Consider the following 25,165-nt stretch of genomic DNA (forward strand, 5'->3'; position numbering starts at 1 on the left):
CAGTGTACATACCTTTTTTACTTCCATGAAATCAGATAATCAGATTAGTGTGACTGTAGTTGAAGAATAACTGTAGCCCATGCAATGACTGACCAGTCTGCCTTCCACTGATCTGACAAGACTCACCCTCTCGGAGCAGCTCATCAGCTGTGCTGACTCCATGCTCAATGAGCTTCTGACAGTCATCTAAGGGACTGACACTGTCCAGCTCGATGTTGTCGACCTCTTGCAGCAGAGCGTTCAGCCTCTCGGTCAGCAGTCGACTCACTGCCGTCTGCAGCTCCTGAAAGTGCCGCTGCAGAGCCTCACGCGTCTGACTGGCACTGCCACGCACCTGAAAACACACACACACCATTTACATACAAACATCTCCATTACATTGAGCTTTTGAGGACAGTTCAGAACATTTCCTCAAACCACATGCTAAAAAGAGATTTTAACAATGATTTTAAGAAGTAACTTCAGTCTAGAACGTTCAGACAGGACTTTTTTTCTAAACAATGTTTGAATTACAATGCTTGACAGATGTGGTCTGTGATGGCCTGTAATTTCATAACTGGTATTTTACTCGTTTTCAGCAGTCTTCAGTGTCACGTGATCCTTCAGAAATCATTATGTGCTGATTTGCTGCACAAGAAACATTTCATATTTCAAAACAGGACATTTTTGAGGTTTTATTAATGCATAAAAAGTAAAAAAAAAAAACAGCATTTATTTGAAACAGAAATACTTTGTAACATTATTGTCAATTTTGATCAATTTAATGTATCCTTGAGGAATGAGAGTACTAACTATCCCACGATCCCATGTTAGCTGCAAACATTAGGTTATGTGCACCATATATTTTTACAGCTAGGTTATGTGAGGGAAAAGTTACTGAATTCCTACAGGATTAAAATAACAGTACTCTACAAATTTAACACGTCAGAGGAAATTGGTCCTCTCTGAATAGAGACCAAGTATAAAAAAAACAAGCAGATAACTATATAATAAACCCATAATAAATTTGAATGCAAAATACAATTCTGCTGTTATAGAACACCAACTCAACCAATTTATTCAGAAATGTAAAAGTGTACATTTAGTCATCTGTGTAAGTAAATGTGCCACCGTCTTGTTTTGTATATGAAGTGTAGGTCTGAAAGCGGAAGTGGTGAAGTGAATGGCACATTTCAATTTTCTTGATGCATCTTTCAGACTAACTGCTTCACCTTCAGCAAAATGGAGCCAAGAGTGACAGGAAGCCTGGCGGTTTTCAGTGTAAAAAAAAACAAAAAACAGTTCCTCTTGTGAACATGAAACTTGCGCTTGCAAAAGAAGGTTAGCTTGGGCTCTTCAATACCACGTATCAATGAACATTTGTATGTTCATTGATACATGCTTCAACTGAATTATTGCCCAGTACACTAGAGCTTAAAACCTAGTGAACTATCTCACACAAGCACTCTTCACACTGACATAAAAGGAGATGTTTAAAGGCATCTTTAGGTAAAAACACTCTGTAATTTGAAGAATTCCTTGAGTCATATTTCTGTAACGAGGAAAAGTCTCATTCCCTTATAATCAGTGAAACACAACGCAGCCCCAGGTAAAAACATGTTGACAGAAACACACAACAGACCGCAGTGAAAACGTGTTGACGATTTGCACCATGGAACTCGACAGACTGCCGTCACAGTGTGTGTAGGTAGTGATAACACCCTGTCGTCCAGGAAGTGGGAAGAGAGTCTAAAATAACACAGATAAAGTGGCGCAGGATAAATGGATGAAACCCAAAAGAGACGGTGTAATTAATCAACATTAGTGGAAAGTTCCAGACTTCGCTTTGTTTGCAGCTGACGCAGGAAATGCTTCTGTCCAGAGACGTGCATCATTCCTGATACGTTGAAGTCTTATCAGGATCAATCTGAACATTTCGAGCCAGGACAGAATCCTCTGCCTAAATATTGTTATTCGTGACAATGCGCTGAGAAGTGTGTGTGAAGGGTGGAGGCAGGATCTCAGGGTTCTGTTGCTTTGGGTTTTCAGGGGGGCTACTAGAAGTACTGACTCCCCATCACAGGATGTTTAGACTTAGCCCAAAAGTGCTGGATCTCTGGGAAGAGGCGAATTCAGTACAGTCCTACAGAACTCTTTAGAGCAAATGTATAATGTCAGATACACATGGACACTATGGGTGAGGATCAGCAGGGACTTGGCCAGATATATTGATATCTGGGTCAAAGTAGAATAATATTCTTGTAATTCTTTGTTTAGTGTAATAATTCAAAATTATATTCTTAGCTTGTTCTGAGTTTGGATATTGGTCAAATTCAAATAACAGCAACTGTCATTTTACCTTTCCATTAAAGCCCAGAATCATGCTTGTTTATAGCAAACCTCTAAAGAAAAAAAAAATTCAAAACCTAATATATTTTATATAAAATATGTATATGTATGCATGTATATATGTAAAAATAATGGTAATTATTATTATTATTATTAATTAATTTATTTAATATGCATTATCTACAGTCCATGGCAGCCCCAGAATTAGGTGCAGTGCTAAGTTTCATCTTCAGTACTGCTACTACTAATAATAATAGTAATAATGGAAAAATTTAAATATTATTTTTTTGAAGAGAGAATATCTAGCTACAGAGTTACATTTAATCTGTAGTCCATGAGCCAGATTAAAATAATAATAATAATAAAATTATTACATTATTACACACAAGAGCAACTAAATATAGATTTTTGCTGAGAGAATATCAATACAGTAGAGACCATACAGAGAGAATATCTAGCTACAGAGTTACATTTAATCTGTAGTCCCTAAACCGGATAAAAAAATAATAATTAAATAATAATAATAATAATAATAATAATAATACATTTAAAAAGTGTCATTAAAAATATAGATTTTTGCAGAGAGAATATTAAGAGAGTAATGTGAATTAAAACATCAGGATACTCTCATATTGGTTTGGACCTGAACATGCATATGGCGTTTTAAATCAAACACGCCATGTATTTCCCATGTTCTGGCTAGTGGGTGACATTTGTAGGTTTTATGGAAGCCTCTGTGGCTGAGACCTAGTGTCACATTTAAAGAGGAAGTAGACTAGAAACAGCTAATGTGAAAGATACAACATCAAACTCAACCACTGACCAGGAAGCTTCAGTTCTTTTAATACATTAAAAATCTCAACACAGATGAGCCTCTTCAACTGTAAGATGCTAGTAGTTCTACTCATGCAGAAAAAAATGTAGTTTGACCACAAATGTTGTGTCCTTGCTGTGAATAACGGAGCATGTGATATGATCATATCAGATGGGATGCACATATGGGATCTCCCTCAGACAGCTGCACACGCTGTGAGGTTAATCACAGTACCGTAGGGCGTCATACAATCACTACTCAATGATCCTAAAAGTTTGGTTTAATTCTCTGTCCTGAGCAGGAAGCGAGGAGCAAGAGCTTAACCATTTTCTGAGTTTACTGTCTCATATTAAAAACAGGAAATTACAGCCTTGTTTACGCTCTGAATGAAGCATTTTGGGAGGTGGGGAGGAGGAGGAAGTTGGGTAAGATGCCAGAAGCCAAGTCTGAAGATAACAGCGAGCAGCAGGCCGGCTTTACATCCTACAGCCACCCCGGGAGACGTGCGGCATGAATCAGCCCTTCTGTGCTGACCAACAGGCTTCCTGGCATAGAGGATCCAACTCACTTCACCAAGACAGCGGGAGTATCATTTACCCTCGCTCTCTCAAAAACACCCACATATGTCACTTTATATGGTGTAGGGAACCACTACCTTTGTGAAGCTGAAATCTTTCTGGCGTTTTCTACAGTGTGTTTGATGATGTTGTTGTATTATTTTAGGCAACAGTGCACGCTGAGTGAGATCAATAGCAATTTCATTACTGTCTCCATGGGTTTGGCTTGACTGGAACAATGTGTCCTAACCAGACGGGATGAGATAAAGAGAAAACGGCGATCTCTTCCATGTAAATCTGTTTTTATCATAGCCAGCCATGACTGAGACAAGGGTTAAGCAAAATAGATAAGATGGGATTATTTTCAGCTACTTCTATTTCTGTTCCTGCCAGGGTTATGTGCCATTCACAACTGAATGGATGGATGTAATATTTCATTTATATAAATAACCATATTTTATTCTATTTAGCACATTTCACAACATATTTTTAGTGTTGTTATTGTTAAAACTAGTGCTGGGCAACAATTAATTGCGATTAATTGGTTCCAAAATAAAACATTGTGTGTACATAATGTGTGTACTGTGTATATTTGTTATGTATATACACACACACGCATGTATTTAAGAAAAATGTTATGTTTATATATTAAATATGTGGTAACACTTTAGAATAGGGAACACTTATTAACTATTAACTACGACTTTTCCCTCAATAAATTCCTAATTTGCTGCTTATTAAAAGTTAGTAAGGTAGTTGTTAAGTTTAGGTATTGGGTATGATTAGGGATGTAGAATAAGGCCTTGTAGAATAAGGTATTAATATGTGCATAATTACTACTAATAAATGGCTAATATTCTATTAATATGCATGCTAATTAGCAACTAGTTAAGAGACCTTAAAATAAAGTGTTACCAAATATGTATATATAATATAAATTATATGAATATAAATATATACATGTAAATACATGTAAAAATTTTCAAAATAAATACTGTGTGTTTGTATCTTATATATATATATATATATATATATATATATACACACACACATACACATAATAACTATACACAGCAAACACACATATTAAATAAACACAAACTTTTATTTTGGGTGCGATTAATCGCTATTATTGAGTAGTAGTTTTTGTTAAATTAAATAAAGCTGAAATAAAACAAAATTTGCAAAAAATAAATAAATCTAATTTAAAATATTGATAAATGTTATTATAGAAATAATACTAAAATAACACTACACAATTTTTATTTTAAAGACCAAGGTGGAATAACATAAAATTTCCCAGATTACCTGTTGAATTTCACCAAATTATAATTTAGGTGGTAAATTCCACTCCAAATTCCAATCCAGCTTTCTGTAAGGTGTCACCAATTAAATTAAACCCCAACTAATGAATTGAAAAACAGCCAATTCTTAAATTCTGAATTTTGGCCAACCCTGATTTCTGCAGTGTCACCCTGGGCTGCTCCACCCACTGTGAAATATCAAATACTACCTTATATATGAAATATTTTCTGATTGGCTGTTATTGTGTCACGTTGCACAGCAGTTTCGGTGAGGACTGACACATTGCTTGTTGTTGGAAACCTATTTATTCTTGCAGAGAGTCACAGCTGTACCTGTTTGCGTGCCTGGCTGAGTCCATGCAGCCTCTGCTGTAGCTCGCTTCTGTAGTTTTGGGCTGCTTCAATGCTCTCCTTCGCCTCCTGCAGCAACGCCTCTGCCTCTATTGACATCCTTGTTGACCTCTGCAAAAGCACAAATATCAAGGTAAAGTGTAGAAAAACATTTCCACTGATAGAGATCACTTTTACTTTGACTGGATTTATCATTTATGGGATTAGAAAACATTCAAGAGAAAGGCTGAAACCAAAACACGCCCATTTTGGAAAATGTCACGCTAACAAAGCTAAAATAATAATAACAGGAGCATGAAATTCCACACAGGCCGAAAAACAGAGGCTGTTCTTCATACTCATAAAAAATTGAACAGCAACTTTATGAAACCATCAGGCCATCGTTTCCATGTCATGTGGATGTGAGGAAGCGTGTTTTGAATCATAACTACGCGTTCACAGCCTTATCTGTAGAAGAGGATGATGCAGTTATGACTAAAAGGCTCAGACACTATAACCTTGAGAAACCACATCCATGTCAACTGTCGTAGCAGTGCAAAAATTCACAGGAGTCATGGAAATGAATCATAAGACCTGATGAGATGTGTGTGCTATAAACTCACACTACTAAACTGAAGCAGCGAGTCAAAGAGCAGCACAACAGTGTGAGCCACGGTTTTTGATAGGATGACATCAATCTGTGTGACACTCGACAAACTGCTGTGCCTGTCCAAACAAACTTTACGGTATTTTGGCAAATTCATCTGTCACTTACGAATATGGCTAATAATTCTTAAAATATATTTTACCTAGTGTTTGCTCTGCCACACCAAGGACGATAACTAACCACAACTATTATCATAAAAACACATACACTTTCAGAAAAAAGCTGTCACTGGGGCAGTACCTTTTCAAAAGGTACACGTTTGTACCTAAAGGGTTGATGCTGGCAACTTAAAGGTACATATTAGAATCTAAAATGCACATATTAGTACCTAAAAGGTACAAAAGCATACCCTTTGAAAAGGTATCGCTCCAGTGACAGCTTTTGTACCTTGTACGATCAATATTTTTTAAACATTTTTTGAACGATTTTTCCATCTACGGAATCAGAAGCTTGAGCATTTAAAGAGGCAGACGTCATAACTGCAGCACATGCTTATAATAAACACAACGTTGTCATGCATTGGTGTGGATGCTAATATAATTTCTTATAGTTATTATTCTTGGTCTGAATAGGCCTTTAGGCTGGTAAAATCACATTTCTGCTGTTGTTTTTGCATTTAAGAGGTTAATTTTCCGATTTAGCAAATTCGGCTAATAATTTTGCAGCTCATGCTAATATTATTAAGTTAACATTTTTGTTTATTCTTGTACAATAAATAAATCTACTGTACTGGGTCACCACTTGATGTAAAATCTGGATCTTGAAGCAAAAACATATTTGCTCTAAAACGTTTTATGTTAATAAACAGCTCTCACGTCTTTGCTGATCAGTGGATCTGTTTTAAGGCTAGCATGCTACAACGAAACCACTTCCGCTGAAGATGAAGTGAAAGCAACTGCACTTTCCTTACATGTGCCCATGTGGCTTAAATTCACAAGCACGACTGAACCTACTCACAGACACTACCCTGAACTTAAACTTCAACTCAACTTCTGTACAATAGTGCCTGTGTAACACTGGTGTCATGGTGCAGGAGAGAACAGCTGCCTATTTGTTTATGCGTGTAAGTGAACACAAATACCAGACAGGTGTATTGGCAGCAAGCTATTCAGTTTACCTTTGTTTAACACAAAGATGCTGGCCTTAGAGAGCAGAGAATGAACCTGTGCTTAATTCTCAAAAACACCCTTTCATCTATACACCTGTGGCTGTGAGAGAGAAACCTGAATAACAAAATGTGACCTGCACCAACAAGCCTGTGAATTTCCACAATCATCTACCGTATGATCAGTGCCTAAAAAAAATGTTATGAGTTGCAACAGGGGCATATTTATAATATTTTGACATTTAATGATCAAGGCAAAGGGAGGGGTTCTCCAAAATCACAGTCTAATCCTCTGATTTAGCAGCAGGGATCTCATCCAGACTGGGGTTTGTAATCTAGGCAAAGAGCATTAAGACAAGCAATTACATTATCTATTGCTCTTCCAGAATCCTTTCCCACAAGTGAATTCATCAGGGAGAACAGCAGAGGACTGGCTAACTGTCAGAGGGACACGGATGACCTAGATTCAAAGGCAAAAAAATCTGCTCCCAATAACAATGTTGGGAATTCCAGTGTGAGATGTCTCTGATCTGAGGACCATGTGTCCTACTTCACAATCTGTGACCGTCCACTGATAAGGGCCATGGTTTAAAGGACCCTTCTATTAAGATGAAATACACATAATGCATTTAAACAAACAAAAGTATTTATAAACCTTCAGAGGTCTTTTGCATTTGCTGCCCATCAGCTTTACAGTTACGCTCTTACATAAAAACATGTATTCCTCTTTTGGTCCAATCCAAGCATAACAGAAGAGTTATGTAAAGTGCAGTAACTCTCCATGGGCCATACTGATGCATCAACATGTTTATACATGTCCAAAACAGTAGAAATGAAAGGCAGATGAGAGAAGAGCAGTGCAAATAATACCAACACCAATTTCAGTTATATATATATATATATATATATATATATATATATATATATATATATATATATATATATATATATATAAAACAACTAAAACGTTTAGCAATTATTTTCAAACTCAAAAGCAGCAGTTCCTGGGGCTCTTCTATGAGGATCGCCACACCAACACTCATCACTTTACTCATCAGTGTTTTACAGTAAGCTCTCCAAACCGCTTCACCCATAAACCTGACAGCATCTCTAACTTAGCACTGAAAAATAAACTGTAACAAAAGCATGAGCCATTATCAAGCGATTTTTGCTGTGTTACCTTATGCGATCTTGTCTTGTGTCATATTAACTTCTGCCGCGGAGTTCCGCCATTGACGCCCTGGCAACAGTAAAGAGCTCGAGGCACATATTTTCACTTTGATACAAACCTGTCATCCAATCAGATGCCGCATTGCTGTGTTTTCCTCCTGTCTGCTGTCAGTTCTAGCCAATCAGATGATTGAACCTCACTTAACCCCGCCCTATCTTTTGTTAAAAACCCAAAGCGCATGAGGGCGTCAGTCTAGAGATCCTTTGGCGTCAAACAACAAGTGAAGGTAACTTTGTGTTACTCACAAAATAAGAGCTGTTACATACACACAGATGTTCATTGACTGTGAACAGTATCAAATCCCAAGACTTTCAGAACGAACTTTTACAACCAAAGTTGTCACAATGCGGAATACAAACCTTACTGTGAATATGAGAGAAGACTTTAGCTACAGAGATTAAAGTGCCTAGTTATTTTGCTATTTCTCATGCAAAAAAATAAAATTAAAATAGGCTACTGTCTAGAGTTTCGTACGCAAACTACCATTTCAATTTTTTTTTTTTTAAATAATACCTTTATATTTTCTATATTTAATATATTAAGTAAATAATAGGCTATATAAGATTTGGATTCTTGTGATAAATTATATTCCTGACGTGAAAAGAGAGTAAGTCGACATGGTTGGCGTGTGAATATATAATTATTAATAATTAATGTGGAGTTTTCAGTGGCTGTTTAATGTTAGAGTAAAGTTGGTTGGCTACAATCAGGTTATGCGTTTACTGTGTGCTGGTGTTAAATATGTTCACTGTTGAACAGTTCTGCACCTGAGGTTTGGTAGCTGCTTTGTGTGGGCAATGAAAGCCAGTTATACCCGTATAGTGTTATGAAGACTCATTAAATACATGGTATGTTATGAAATTTTAAAGCTTGAAATAACTCATAAATATAATCTTCTAATCAACCTTTAGATATAAGCTTGCCTCACTATAGCAACAGTCCTTCTTCTGACATGTCTCCTCCTCCCCACCTCCATCCTCACTCCGTTAAGATATTCTGCCCCATTTAGGCTACAGTAGCTATCTTCATCCATTTAGTAGTCTCATAGGGAGTAAATTGGAGCTTGAGTTGAGCCTCATCCTTGAGCCCCTCCTTTGCGTACAGCAAGCCAAATACCCTTTACCAGTTATGAAGTAACATGAACATCATATTTATTCTTTAGGCAAATGTAAAATATCACTCCTGTGCAATTCACTTACAGCCTGCATGACTAACAGTGCTTGATGCTGCTGGGATATTGCTCCTAAATATTTCCTCTTGCAAAGCTGGCTGTGAGAAAACATATTTAATATTTAACTATTTATTATGTATTAGAATATTGCACAGGATTATAGGAATTAAGCGCTCAAGGTCTTATTTAATATTAGCTATTTAAATTTTTGCTAAAAATATGTGACTCCTAAAGGCTTTCAGAACTGTCAGAAAATGTGGAGACCACATGAAATGTGATATTCTCATGTTTCACTGGAGTTGAATACAGTGTCTTTAGAAAGGGTGGTAGCCACAAGAGGCCTGTCTCCACCCATTCACTGCATTCTCTCTGCAAAAAAAATAAAATAAAAAATTGACAGCTGAATTGTAATGTGCTCAATAAACACTAGATGTCTGCAAGTGTGATATGCATCCTAGAACTGATTTTTTATTATGTAACACTGGATGGCGCTGGATCACAGTCAGATGTTGTACAACAGATGTTTCACAGGGTCAGTAATGTCTGGATGAGGGCTGTGCAGGTATTAATGATGGTGATGATTAGGGCAATAAAGTTTTAAAGAGTTTTTTTACAGTTAAAACACAAGTGCAATAGAATGGCCTTTTATGTCATTAGTTTCGTTATCATTTGAAATCTTTTAAATGTTTATGCAAGTTTTTCATGTGTTGTTGATTACAAAACCAGAACATTCTGGGTTTAGATATTACTATTATTAATCAGACTGATTCAGATCAGAGTTCACTTTTAAAGATTACGGACTTGTTAAGAAGTTTTTCCTCAGTGTTTCTATACAATAAAATGACAAAGGGATCAACATTTACTCTCTCACACATCACCTATATGACTTTTGCTTTTGTGGGACAAAAAAAAGATATTTTGAGATATCTCCATTTTTTTCTGAAATTTGGTAAATTTAGTGTTAAGTAGCTGTGAATACAACATGACAGTCATGACTGGATTCTTCTCTGAAAGAGGGTCATCGTGCTTTGACTTGGATATAAGACTCTGAAAGAAACCCCATGTAGTTAAGACAATAAGTCTGACCAGGCATTCAGGGAACGGTTTTGTTTTGTAGGCTTCATGCAGCCGAGCGCTTTTTGTACCCTACTTTGTAATCTTCAGGCTCCTTCGAACTGAAGAGCTGACAGCATTTGCTGGATTTGAGAGGTAAGAAAAACAAAACTGCAAGTGTTATTTTATGTACTTTTTTAACTTCTAAGAAAAGTGCCGGTGTGAAATGCTTAATCTTGCTTTCCAAATTTACTTTCCAACATCCATGGAGATAAATTGGCAAAATTCATTTAGACTAGCTAGTATTTGTTTGATGGAACTAGTAGTTGTTGATTAATCAAGTGATTAATCCAATAGTTACAAGTACATTTTAATATTTTATTATTAACTGCATTACTCATAACTCAGAGACGTTTAACTAATCACTGATAATTATCTCTTGTTGTTAGTAACATTTCTTATGTGATTTGTTATGTGCACATGCAATGACTAGTAAATGTCTACTTTATAGTGACATTTTGTTAATATTTGTTATTAGTGACAATTTACCAATATTTGAAAACGGAATAGGCTAGTTGCATTATTGCACTAATAACTATTAGCGACTACTTCATTATAGGCTACAAGTGACTACTGGATTATTTACCAATTAAAAAGAATTACTTGTAGCATAAAACTACATATAGCCTACTAGTTCGTTTCAAGGACTAAAGTTAAACGGGTTTCCATAGTGCTCAGGTGAGTTGCGTTTTCGTCCTGGTGCAATCCACTTTTGGCACGTCGGTGTAATGTACAAAACAAGATCGTTACAAAGTTTCTTGTGCCAGCTACAGGACAAGGCAGTTTTCATCAGCGTGTGTTATGATACATACAGCAGCGCATAAACGCATGTGGCTGTCAGCACTGGAATAGGGGGGGTGTTCCTACACTTTGGGACCGCCCTCTGGATGAAGCGGAGCCATTTACCACAGCAATGTCAGCCCAATCCGAGGCTGGGGAAATGCACATTGCACGCTCCTTGTGTAGACCCATCGCAGCACAGAAAATAACGGAGCGAGTACTACGGAGCGATGGCACCGCCGACTGATGCGTCTCCAGCACAGCCTCACGGATCCCAGGAAAAACCGCTCTTGGGAATTTAAAGAAACATTGATTTTGCATTTTCGAATGCATCGCATCAAAACGTGATTGAAGCTGGTTTATCTGATGATGGTTTTCTAGAACAGACTGTTCAGGTTTGGCCATTGCAACGCAGACTGAAGGTCCGATCCATCACCGATGCGTTAATCTCAAGTAGTCCGTCACCGTGGTGCTTAAATGACCTTCTAGACACCGGAATACGAACATCTGTGGCTCGCGGGATCCAGCTGCACCAACTCGATAGTATTCCAGCATCCTTCCGCCAGTGTGCATCCTCATCCTCATCATCATCGCGCCCTGCAGCTCCATCGCAAGAGGGAGGATCCGCAGAGGAGCTCTCCGGGCAACACTACACACACATTCAGAGGATGCTTTGGATGTAAAATAAATAACGATGGGGAAAGATCAGGAATTACTGCAAGCGGTGAAGACTGAGGACCTAATGACGGTGCAGAAGCTCCTGCAGAGGCCCAAACCTGGGAAAGCAAGTAGGTTTTGCTTGATTAAAAAAGCCATTTACGTTATTGCTTGCCATGTTGTTATGGCTGATAGAGGCAAGAGAGATCGTGAGTAGTTGGATCTACTTTCAGATCAGAAGGCAAACACTTGCCCTACCCTTTAATTATGGCTAGAGCTGTTTAGATTTCACTCAAGCTGTTTGGAAATACCATAATATGTTATGTTTTGGGTGCTGATGTCCTCATCAAGATTCTTAACTAGCTTTACCATCAAGGTCAGTCATCTTGGTGCACATCTTGGTTTTGGTGGACCAGACCAGTATGGAAATTCATTACTGGACTGAGCTGGTCTTTTCAGCAGGAGAGAGGGTTCCCAATGTTGGATTCTGTGATGTTCCCGACTGTCATGTGATTATGGAACAACCGATCCTGATGAGGTTGTGTCCCCCCTCCACACCTCCACAACCCCCAAGTTATTCACCTGATTTGCAATGTTCAAGTTATTCTGATGTTTTCACTGTCAAAAAGGGGCGTTTTGAATGTTAATGATTGCTGTTTGTGCATGAGCTTGTTTTGGAAATGAATGTCTTTCGAGAGGCGGAAAAATCTAGACACAGCTGTCTGGTAAACATGAAATATTTTTGTATTTGAGAAATGAAAAAAAAACAAACAAAAAAAACACAATTCCCCAGTGAGACCCTAATTTGCTTGGCAGTTTCTTATTTTCAGTTGAAAAACAACTGTGAACATGCCCACCTGGATTGAGCTTCTCATTGATGTTCTGCTTTGAACACCACAAACTGAGGTGGCTGCATCTCAGAATGCATTGTGCTGGACTGCTTTCTATCTCCTCCACCACATCTGTGACATTATCAGCGGTGTCTCACACAACGGCTCGACTGAGATTTCTTTGTCTTACGTGTCTGTCTGCGCCGAGCGTGTTCGGATTAGAATAACCCCGGGGGCTCAAGGCAGAGAGCCACGGCCGTCACGATGCTCCTCTGAGCACCAGGCTCTGTCTCGGCACTCGTCTCCTTTCCCCCTCTGCCTGTTCTCCAGTGTGGCAGCAGCACACTCCTGCTCGACTAAACACTGCCCCCTGTAATGATGGGGTGAACGAGCATGAGGTGCATCCACATCACTGCACTTTCACAATAGGAGAGAGAGGAACTAGCTGCCAGTGAGCTTCATCACTTGGCTTTGTGCCACCGAAGCAACACGTAGATTTATGCTGTAAACTATGACAGCTTTTTGGCACTGAATGTGTGTGAGGCTGCTCTGTGGGAAAAACACTGACTGTGATATAATGTTGGAGTATTATGTCTTTTATAGTCGGTTGTTTCAGGTCATGGTTTGTTATTGTAAGTCATTTCACTTATATTATGAAGAATATAGGTGTTTTGAGACCTGCTTTTATGAAAATCTGTGTTGAGTTCACATTCATGAAACGCAGTATAGATTTACAGACAAGTTAATGCATTTCACACAAAAACAATGAATCAGCTTCTTCAAACAGAGAGTGATACGCCTTTGTGAATGTGTTGGTTGGCTTTTATGTAAAGCTCCACCTCTGTATTGGAAACACAAAGCTACCCAGAAGCCAATTAGTTCCAGTCAGAGCAACTGCAGTCTCCTGCTTGACAGTGATTGGTTGGGCTGGATGCTGTCTGGGCTCTGTAACAAAGTTTAGGTCAATTGACTGAAATACGTACTTGCTTTTGTTTTGTACAAAAATACTATTATGATGAAACCATAGCTTATTCATTCAAGAAAATGTCGACTGTAGCTTTGAACAATCAAGTGGCTGGTAGCAAGACCTTTTGGCTTTGAGAACATTTTGGTAGATACCAAAATACCTCTGGAGATGCAAATGATTAGTGGCAGATAGTGGTTCCTTTATACATTTGTAAACATTTTAGTATTAATTTAGAGTATTCCTGGCTGGTGCTAGTACATTTACATTAGTACAGTATTTAATTTCGGAGCAGAAAATAATGTAGCAGCATTGTGCTGTAGAACTAGTTATTATCTGTGTGCATTACAGTAATCGTCCATTTCTCAATAACGCATTTAAAGATGAATTCTAATAGTTTGGTGTCCTGTGCTGGTGCTTAGGTTCCCAGCATGCATTGTGGCATTAATAAATTATGCAGTTGTATTTGCATACTATACTGAAAAAAATGATTCATTTAATTTGCTAAATTTTTTTTAAGGTAAATGGTTGCATTCAATTTATTTTAGCTACATTTAAATAAACAAATTTAGTTGACTAACTTTCAACATTTTTTTTTAAATTAAATGTAGCTAAAATAAATTGTTTGCAACCACTTACCTTAAAAAAATGTAGTATAATTTTTTTCAGTGTATTTGCTACTTTATTTTGTTGTTGTTGTTTTTTTTTGGTTGTAATGCTCAGTAATGTTTAAATCTAAAATGGTTTGTTAATTGTGAGATTTGTATGCTGTTGTCAGATGTTAATATCCATGTGTGACCTGGTAGTGCATACTTCTGTACTCAGTATTTATGCACATAATTGCCACATTGCATGTTATGATCTATCTATCTTAAAATAGCACGCATGTATCTTGTAAAATATTGGCAGTATGATGATGGGAGTTCAGAAAACATCATAAAACATCTCCCAAAAAGTGAAACGAAGCTGCTTGCCGAGCTCATATTTGCAGTCACTGCCAGTCAATATTAAGACAGTGGCTTGGAGCCCTGTAGCTAATCCAAGTAATCATTACTTCCACTGCTTAGTGTGATGATTGAATTACAGTGCAGATGGCTTTAAGTGAGTCGCAGAGAGAAAGAGAGAGAGAAAAGAGGAAAGAGTGCTGGGAGGGAAAGCAAGAGAAGCAGAAATAAGACTGTGGAAAGCCATCAGTTACTCTGACACAACTAAACTTTCACATCTCACTGGATGGCTGGCCACCTCTAGGGGATTTTAGCGGTGAGCAGGACTCTCGTGCAGATGTCTCACACGGAGGTGTTTGTTTCTCAATGGGGGTGAACCTGTTTTTCTGTCCATTTATCTGCAGTACCGTGGTCTGCATACGGAGGTGTAAGTGTGTATATGAGCCCAGAGGGAGGGTGAATTGGAAAGAGTGTTTCCAGACGATATCTGCACAGCATTTTTCCACGTATTCAGCACATTCTCCACCTTTTCCACACGCATTTGCTGCAGAAGCCAACAGAAAGAACATCTGGAATACAGTATATCTTATTGCAGTAAATTGCTGATTAGTTTCATTAGAATGAATCGAGTGGAACTTTGCAGAGCGTGACTCAACATACTGATGAAGACATGACAGGATGGGTTATCCGTTCTCCACATCTACAACCTGTTCACATATCCCAGCAGCAATTAGAGCCGAGCTATTTTAGCAGTCGAAACATATGGGGTCCCTAAGGAGAAAAAACTCAGATCATTGTAGGCCTCGCTCACTCTGCTTTCCTCTGCTGGCTTGATTCTGGCGTTTTGGAGTGAAATAAATCTGGTGAGAAAATGAATGCTGTAGGGGTGAAGTGCTAGATTGATGGATGACTCTCAGCTCACCGAAGTAATGATACTGTTGAAATCGGTGGGATGTGGTTGGAGGATGTTTTTTTCTGCATATTTATAAGCTCAGAGCTCAACGGGTTTGTCAGGTGGCTGGAAATCCTCTGTAGTGGGTATCCATGGAGATATCTGACATCTGCGTGGCCGTCCAGTACAAGTGTAAATGGGATGTGGGTGGTTGACATGACACGACATGATCTATCCAAAGATTATATAACAAAATCAGAGTTCAGTAACTACTCAAAGCATCAAAATATTAATTTGCAGTGATCCCCCAGGATGTTTTCTCTTTTTACACTAAAATGAAACATAATAATGAAATTAAATCTTAATTTTAAAATTAAACAATGTAAAAACAATTGTGTCATTACAGAATATATTGAATAACTGGTTAAGTGTGACAGTTTTGTGTTTGTAGTGAAGATTTTTGGCATTGGATCAGACCACATGGCATCAAAAGTTAAATTAAAGACAATGAATGACACGTTATAAAATGTCCTAATTTGCTTGTATTCAAACTATATATTATGAAGTTCATGCACTGGATTAGATATAGAAAATATTTGTCTAAGTATTAAGTAATTTACTTTATAATGAGTGGCGAAATAGACATATTTAGTTGCCTATGAGTTGAAGCGGAATTTGACAATCATAACATTACATCTCTGACTCTGAAGGACATCAGAATGCCAAGAGCTGAGCTGTGGATTTATGCTGGATGAAGTTAATAATTAACGTTACTTCAAAAACAGCAATTTTATCACCTCGTTGCTGGGGAATATAATGTAGCAATCTTTTTATCTATCTTTTATTTTAGTAATAAAAATCGCGGAAAAGCGTTGACAACAAGTTGTGTGTGCAGAACAATCTGCGATCTCCGACCTGTCTCTCTCTCTCTCTCTCTCTCTCTCTCAATTAAATTAAATTAAATTCAGTTAGCTTTATTGGCATGACAAAAGCACATTTTGCATTGCCAAAGCATGCATAGGAGAAGTGAACATATACAACATATACAACAGTGTAATTTGGAACAATATACCAATAGAAATAACATTTGAACAAGTAATATTAAAAGAATGACATATATGGATACATATATAGTAAAGGTTGAGTAACAAGATTATTCTCTCTCTCTGTGTGTGTGTGTGTGTGTGTGCGTGCGAGAGCGATGTTTGTTGGTTAGTGTACATCATCAATTAAAGCAGCGCATTAATATGGAACGGTGATTAAACTGACTCGGAATACCTGTGCATACCTGCCAGCCAATCAGAATCCAGTATTCAGACAGACCATGGAATAATTTAATATTATTTGCTGTGATGTTTTAAAAAGTAAAACATTAGCAGTGTTAATTTTAATAGGCTAATAACTGGAAATTAGTATCTTTCTAACATTTTACAGTGAGGCTCAATTTTTTAACATTATTTAATGCATTTCATATCATAAACTAACAATAAACAATATTTTTACAGCATTTATTCGACGGTTAACTTGTTGTTCATCGTTAATTCATGTTCTTTCATAATGCATCAATGTTAATTGATATTACTTCAAATTAGATACTAAAAGATACTACTGCATTACTGTATGTTGAAATAAACATTAAACAGCATTAATAAACACTTTAAAAGTATTGTACATTTATAGCTTTATTATTATTTGCTATTTCTTGATGCATTAACCATTGTTATAACTAATGTTAATGTTAACATAGTTCTACCACACCAAATTTAAAAAGTTGTACTAGTTCAAAAAATAATAGGTATCATTTATCAGGTATCAGTTACCTGTATCAGTATGTGTAATACAACAATAGTTCGCTGAGAGAATGCCAGCCACCCATTGTCCTGTTTTTGCCTTGGTCCCCTGGAGCGTTTACAGCACATGACCTTAATCTGAGGACCTGACCCACATAATCCTGAAGGTAGAGGGGGCGACAGAATTCTTAAGCACATTAACTGTTGCTGATTCCTCTCAGCATGCTCCTGAACTAGTCTGGTATATATAAATGTGCTTATCACTATCACTTTGATCAGACTCCCCAGCACGGTGCACATTAAATCTGTTTACGTTTCGTCATAATAGCCTTAAGTGTATAATTGCAGTTTTGACGATAAACCCGTAGTATTCATACATAACAAAATCAGCAAATTGATAGGCTAAAAGGTCGAAAAACGCCCTCGTACAGTTTTAAAAGTCTATAAAACCTTGCGCTATTGTGAACATCAATGAGAGGTGTGAAGAGAAACAGGGGCTGAAGGCTGACAGCTGTTATGTAACCTCACACAATGAAGTCGTGGGTATAGTGGAGGTGGGTGGACAGAGAGAGAGAGAGAGAGAGAGAGGCTGGATAGCGGACTGTGTGTTTTGTCATTTCTTATATGCCGCAGTGCTAAAGAACATCACCTGAAAATCGAACCTGAATTGATCATTGAAACTGAATTTTGAGATTTTAAATGCACTACAGCACACATGGTTATGAATACTTTGCAATGGTGTAATGTGTAGTATTATTATTCAAAGAATTACAATTATAACACTTTTTAAACAATCCAGTCAGTTTTAAATGGATAATCAAGTACCTTCTTATTTTTCCTCATAAAATATCTTGATTCATTCAGTAGTATACGTTTCTAATGAAGACACAGCAGCAGTCATTCATCATAATGCTCACCACAAATAAACAGATTTAATGAGCGACTTACTAAGAGTGACTCAGTAAATCCGATGTTACTGAAAATAAAGAATCCTGATTGATATTGAGGATCTTCACATCCAGATGTTGGACTGGGGTGAGCTGACCGACAGGCAGCTGTGAGGAGAATTGCGGCTGCCTGCTGAGAAAGAGTGCAGATGTCTCTGTCTGGAGGCCATATCTGCCGAGCTACAACAGATGAACAGATCACATATCCAGCAAACCTGAATCCATCTGATCCTTACGGACTCAGGCATGATTAAAGTTCCCGTCTGGAGTGTGCATGAGGAGATCTGGCTGGATATGTGCGCACAGGCGTGAAGCAGCTATTACAATTGGGGAGGAAATTTGCCCTATAACATAACATTGGGAACATGACAGAATTTCAGAGATACTGTCAAAATAGCTTCCCACACATTTTCCAAGAGTGTCGTCCCTGCTTTCCTAGCTCCCAACTGTAAGATCGTTTCATTTTTATGATTTTTTTTCTCTTAAATAAACTGCTTGCCGCTCATCAGATCACACTTTCCCAGAGGGGGCGAGTGGAGTCAGGCATTTGTCTCAGCCACGGACCCAGTCTGTTGAGGAAATGGACGTTTCTCCCCCTCATGACATTAATCTTCCTCCCAGTGTAGCTCCAAGTTATTTCAATCCAATCTAGTCTGTGAATTAATTCTTTCCACTCAGGCCCACTTTTATTAAATCATAACTTGCATTTTGTGTTAAATTAGTCACGTGCATGGCAAAGGTTTCAACTCTGAACTGTTTTCTTTGCCTTCTCTCTTGTAGTGATAATGAATTTTCTAATGGATTCCTGATGATGTCATGTATCACATCAAGCAGAGGGGACTAAAACATTTTCCCAAGCTTTTCCATTTGAGGAGTCCACATGGCTTGAAAAGGCAATAAATATTTGAAAAATATAGTCAAATTTTCCATTCGACCCTTTTTGTCTGAACTCACCATGCACAGACCTTAGAAAAAGCTTTACTAATGGATCTAATGGAACTTTATGGTGAAAAGGTTTGGATCCGTTTTAAATCTGGTCAGAACTGCATGGTCTTGGCACATGTATTTGTCATAATCAAGTTCAAAGAGTTATTCTGCTGTCATTGTTTCCACAATAAATAAAGGGCTTGTAAACACTTTGATGAGAACAATCAGTTGGATGTTCTTTGTGTCGTCTGATGTTGAAGGTTGAAAAGAGTATCATGGAGACTGTCTACATTTGTTGTTTGACAACTGAAACCTGTTTACACTAATTAAATCTCTAGTCATCGTGCTATTGGTTTGTAGTACACTGTAAAAAACGACTCTGATTTTAACGGTAAAAAACTGTCAAAATGCTACAGTAAAAACATGTTAAATGGTTAATGGTAATTTCCTGTAAAATTTACAGGGAAAAACTGTAAATTGACGTTCCCAGAATTCCCTGCGTTGCATTTCAAATTTTGTTTGAATTTTATGTTTTTTCTTTGAAATAACTATGTTTCTTCTTGTTTTTTTCTTATCAGTTATGTTTATTAGGGTTGTATGCTACATCTAATATTGTTAAATTAATGTTTATTGCATATTTCAGTTTAATGAGTCTCACCATGATGGTGTTTAGTGCTTGTGTGAATGACACTGTGCACCTTCTATATATGTTATTATTTAAAAGCTGCTTGTGATGGGATTTGGTTCATCATGTGACTTTCTCATCACCACCTGCATTTGGTGGCTATCAGTTTATTTCAAAGGTACAAAACAGATTTCAGTACTTTAATAGGTTGGTATATTAACATTATATCAGTTAATGAAATTATGGTATTTAACTGTAAATAAGTTAAAACCGTAAAACCTAAAATGTTGTTACCGTATTTTTTACGGTAGAATTCCGGCAACCACAGCTGCCGGTTTTTCACCGTAAATTTTACAGATATTTTTTAACAGTGTAGGCATTCATACCCCATACCATGATATCTCACTGTATCTGCACAGCTATTATAATCGCCGTATTTATTGTGCCACACTGCCACTGCTCATTTGCATAAAGTTCATTGTTGCTTATGTCACCAGAAATGCCATCAGGACACTTTGCAAATCACTGTCAGTGTGAACTCCCCTTTTAGACATAATCTCCTGTCAGGTTGATTCTTAGGAGTGCTTTCAAAGAATTAGCACCGAGAGCTCCATCGGCTCTCTTCAGTACTGACCCTGATGAAATGCACCGCTGATCCTCTGCTAGTCATAAAACAGAGCTTTGTGTGTTCTGTGGAATCATTGCTGATTTTTCCACAGATTTATCTATTATGATTGCGTTTAAACATCTTATTTTGTAAAAATGCATGTTTCCGTACTGTATGTGGTTACATTGTGGCTTATAATACTTGGTTTTGCCAAACCATAGTGGTACATTTTATTCATGGAGAGCTGAGTGACTTCAACCTTTAGGTCTGTTCACACCAAGAACGATAACTATTATCTAACAATAACTATTATCTTACGTTATGTTTATTATAAGCATACACTGCAGTTTTTATAGACTCTTATGAAGTCTTATTTGTTTGCCATAGCTTTTAATCGAAGATGCAGTGCTATGCTATTTGTTTTATTGTCTGTTATTTGTCATATTTTTTATTGTGTTTCATGTAATGCTAAGTACAGAAAAATTGGTCAACAGTTGTTGTTTTAAATAGTGCTTTATAAATAAAGTGACACTGACATTGACAATAATAATAATAATAATATGTTTATTTTATATAGCGCCTTTCTGCAGACTCAAGGTCGCTTTACAATATGAAAATAGATAAACATGACAGTAGACAAACAAAAAAAACAAAACATAATTGCTTGAGCTCTTTGAAGTGGATTCTGATTTTCAATGTTTTTATAGCTCATAAGTTGGAAAAAATTGTTCTGAAAGTGATTCCAGTGATATTGTTCCTTTTGTTGTTATCATTATAGCCATGCGGTGTTGACTTACTCTCATAGAATTAGAACGATAATTAACTTTATCGTTATAGTTATTACCTTTGGTGCAGGGTAATTAGCATTAAATTAAACTATTAAAAAAAACTGTTTTGTTAATTAATTATTAAAGTATAAATAGTAGATGGACATCTTAAAATAAACAAAAATTTTAAGTTTAAAAAGTGCTAAAATTACTAACTGGAAATAAATAAAAATTAAAACATTAATAATATTAATACTTATAATAAAACTATTATTGAAATGAAAACTAAAAAAAGCTGATTAAAAACATTATTGAAACTATAATTGTTTATAAATAATACTAAAATAAATTTCCTTGGCATGAACCATCTTTAATCCAAAATGCAAATGATCGTTCCTGAATGTAATGCGGTAAAAGTGAAATAGGATATAGGTTGTAAGCTCTATTTTTTAACCCGTATGTCATATTTACTTTGCATCATTGTACAGTATGTCAGAGTTGTCCATTGAGAAAAGGGCACACCATTCCACACCATGGATTAAAGTCTTCAACCGGTTATTAATGAGGATTAATTTCATGACGACTGACCCAGTGACTGTATGTTATCTCAAATCTCATCAGGCTCTGCAGGTTGAAGCTGTTTCCCAGCAATCCTTGCACTACCCTACTGGACCGGTGGGCTGTTCGCCGCCCTAATGAGATTGGTTCAAAGATCAGGCTGCTTCTCCTGTGTGTGTGCTAATGGTGCCCAACAGGGCAGCAGAGAGCAGGCAGATGGTGCCAGGGTTTACAGGTGCCACACTGAGAGAGTGGTCCTGGCAGAGATTAGGGACTGAGAGCGCTAGTTTTGGGATGCCCAGGAAGAAGATAAAAGTTGCCCATCACTCATCTGGCTGTCTGCAATGCAGATTCTCATATATTTTTGCCTCGTTCAGCTCTGTGGCAGTGATAAAGTTTGATACGTACTGCATGGAGCTGGGCATACATTCCTCCAGACTGTGGCGTCAGTCAGAAGCAGCTCTGGATAACAGATGCCTTGTCCTGGGGATCTGTCAGGCCCATCCTGCTTTCCTTATCGCTTGCTATCTCTCTGCTCTCTATTTCAAACAGATGCCTTCGTCTTGCAGTCATGTGTGGGTAGAGAAATCCCTCCAGCACAAAATTATACTTTACATTTTGTTGAAACTGTAATTTAACTTGCTTTCAACAAAGACAGCTTTTAGTCTCACGTATTTAACATCAGCATGTAACAGAAGTTGCGATCGTCTTTTCATCCCTATTGTGACATAAATCTAAGTGTAACGACAAAAAAAGAAGATATGTCATTGCAAAGGGAAGTTCATGTTTAATTAAATATTACTAAAAAAATAACATGCAGCATGGATGAATAATTTATATTAAAAAATGCAATATTCCATTACAAATAGCAATTGTCAGTATTGATCCAATGGTGAGAATACTTCATAGTTAAAAAACATAAAAATTCTGTCATTTGCTTCCTCTCATGCTATTACAAACCTGTATAACTGATAATCTTTAGGTTAAGCAATCTTTAAATTTAGGTTTTGGGTAGGATTAGGGATGGAGAGTATGGTCTTGCAGAATATGTGCTTTATAAGTACTAATAAACTACCAATATGTTAAGGCATGCTAATAAGCAAGTTAATAGTGAGAATTGGTCCCTATATTAAAGTGTTACCAGAAAGTCATCAGATGTGGACAGACATGAGGGTGAATGCTGACAGAATTTTCGTTTTAGGCAGACTGTCCCTTTAAAACCACAAATCAGGAATATAGCAAGCAAGTGTTAGAAAGACACACAAACATATCCATGGGAAACACTGAATAAATATGACCTTGCAGAGTTTGCTAGAATGTAAAATTGAGTTGACTGCTGGCATTGCCTTTATTAACAATGCTTCACAGCTAACAATTGAAATACTATATTCCCACGCTCATTCATATTTTGGTGTGTCTTTTGAGATGATTATCTCATTGTATGTCTGTTCACCCCACCCTGAGACCTATATCCGTGGAGATGACTTACAAAAATGGGTTATTGTGGCAACTTGCACTTCCAGTTTCAGCTATAGAGTTAGTCTCATTGTCAGTGCCCTTGTTTGGATAGATGAGAAGCCACACTGATAGCGCTGCATGAATATAAGATTAGGAAAGTACTGCCAGCTCCTTACCAACATCAGGCTATCAGCGTGTGCTATCTTAGAGCGCAGCTCCAGCTGCTAGCTAAAGTGCAGTGTTAAGCTGAAGTGGAGGCACTTTAGGAGCTTGACAAGGTCTATGAGCTGGAACACACTGCAGTGGATGGGAGCAGTGCTGCAGAGAGTCCTCTGGAGAATGGAAGATAACGGAAGGCTGTCCTTTTACTAGCCTTTAACTCGACTCACAAATGTGAATCTCTGGACAGTTGGTCACAACCCCATGATGTTGCACTGGTGACATCCATTTTATTTTATTATTTTATCTTATTTTTATACTAATTTTATTTTATGTTGTTTTCTATATATATATATATATATATATATATATATATATATATATATATATATATTAGTGCTGTCAAGCGATTAATCGCGATTAATCACATCCAAAATAAAAGTTTTAGCTTACATAATATATTGTTTGTGTACTGTGTATGTTTATTGCGTATATATAAATACACACATACAGTATATATTTTGAAAATATTTACATGTATTTTCATGTATATATTTATATAATATTATTTATATTAAAGATAAATATATTTAATATATAAACAACATATTTTTCTTAAATATATACATGTATGTGTGTGTATTTATAAAGACATAATAAATATACACAGTAGACACATATTATGTACACAAACACTTTTATTTTGGATGTGATTAATCGCGATTAATTGTTTGACAGCACTAATATATATATATATATATATATATACAGGGCTTGAATTGAGGGGGGATGCGGGGGGATGGCAAAATGACAAAAATGGTTGAAAAAATGACAAAAAGCGATTTTTTTTCAATGACAAAATAAATATTAATATTAATTTTGTGTATTACGTAAAACTTATCATGCACATGAAATGTTAAAATTCTCTACTTATGATCATTTATGAACTAAATAACGGTGATTGGTCAATCAGAACTTGGTACTGTAACAAGCTGCGTACAAGCGGAAGCAATTTCGTCATTTTTGGTGCAATGGTTCAAGCGCAACTTTTGAAGTTCTTTAAATAGAAGACAACAGAAGGTATGATTTTTTTCTTGATTAGAATTTAAAGACATTCTCCTGACATAATGTGTGTGTGACTGTGAGGGACTGAGAGAGGATAGGAGAGCTGACATTATCCAACTTTGAGAAAAAAAAACCCACGTCTTGAAAGTCCAAAAGCATTCACTGTGCGATGAAACCCATTATAATGCAGTTAGAATGCCCTTATAATTCCAGCATTGAAACAAAAAAAATACAAAAAATACCCATGTATGAGTTTTTACGTTTTTATATTTATTGCACAAGCAATGTACTTCTTTGTATATCAGCACATGTGCGCGAGGCCGCATCTGGTGCCAGCACAAAAAGACATTCAGCAAAATATTGTTTAATTATCAATATTGACCAAAATTCCAGCAAAATTCCAAATTTCAGGCCCCAGAAGGAAAAAAAATCTTATAAATAATAGTTCATTTAATAAGGCTAATTTTTCATTTAAAAAAACCCTTTTTAAAAATGTTGTAATCGTGTAATATTAGCTACAGGAACCCCAACCCCCAATATATATATATATATATATATATATATATATATATATA

General features: G+C 36.8%; 2 protein-coding genes across 17 annotated transcripts in view; one reads left to right on the forward strand and one right to left on the reverse strand.

The window, feature by feature from the left end:
* The window catches only part of crlf3 (cytokine receptor-like factor 3), a 21,461-nt gene extending 13,073 nt beyond the window's left edge, over positions 1–8,388 (reverse strand). The window contains exons 1-3 of the mRNA XM_058768598.1: positions 8,286–8,388; positions 5,337–5,465; positions 127–334 (exon numbers count right to left, since the gene is read on the reverse strand). Of these exons, the coding sequence (XP_058624581.1) occupies positions 127–334; positions 5,337–5,453 (325 nt within the window). The 5' untranslated portion in view covers positions 5,454–5,465; positions 8,286–8,388. The remainder of the gene's footprint in view (positions 1–126; positions 335–5,336; positions 5,466–8,285) is intronic.
* Positions 8,389–11,515: 3,127 nt separating this feature from the next.
* caskin1 (CASK interacting protein 1) overlaps positions 11,516–25,165 on the forward strand; it is a 94,254-nt gene continuing 80,604 nt past the window's right edge. For 9 of the 16 annotated variants that reach the window (XM_058771881.1, XM_058771887.1, XM_058771888.1 and 6 more), the window contains exon 1: positions 11,517–12,188. In XM_058771881.1, coding sequence (XP_058627864.1) covers positions 12,095–12,188 — 94 coding nt within the window. In that variant the 5' untranslated portion in view covers positions 11,517–12,094. Of the gene's footprint in view, positions 12,189–25,165 lie in introns of all 16 variants that reach the window. The other 7 variants (XM_058771892.1, XM_058771893.1, XM_058771895.1 and 4 more) reach the window with 2 other exon arrangements.

The sequence above is a fragment of the Onychostoma macrolepis genome, chromosome 03 (assembly GCF_012432095.1).
Source record: "Onychostoma macrolepis isolate SWU-2019 chromosome 03, ASM1243209v1, whole genome shotgun sequence".
NCBI classification, from domain to species: domain Eukaryota; kingdom Metazoa; phylum Chordata; class Actinopteri; order Cypriniformes; family Cyprinidae; genus Onychostoma; species Onychostoma macrolepis.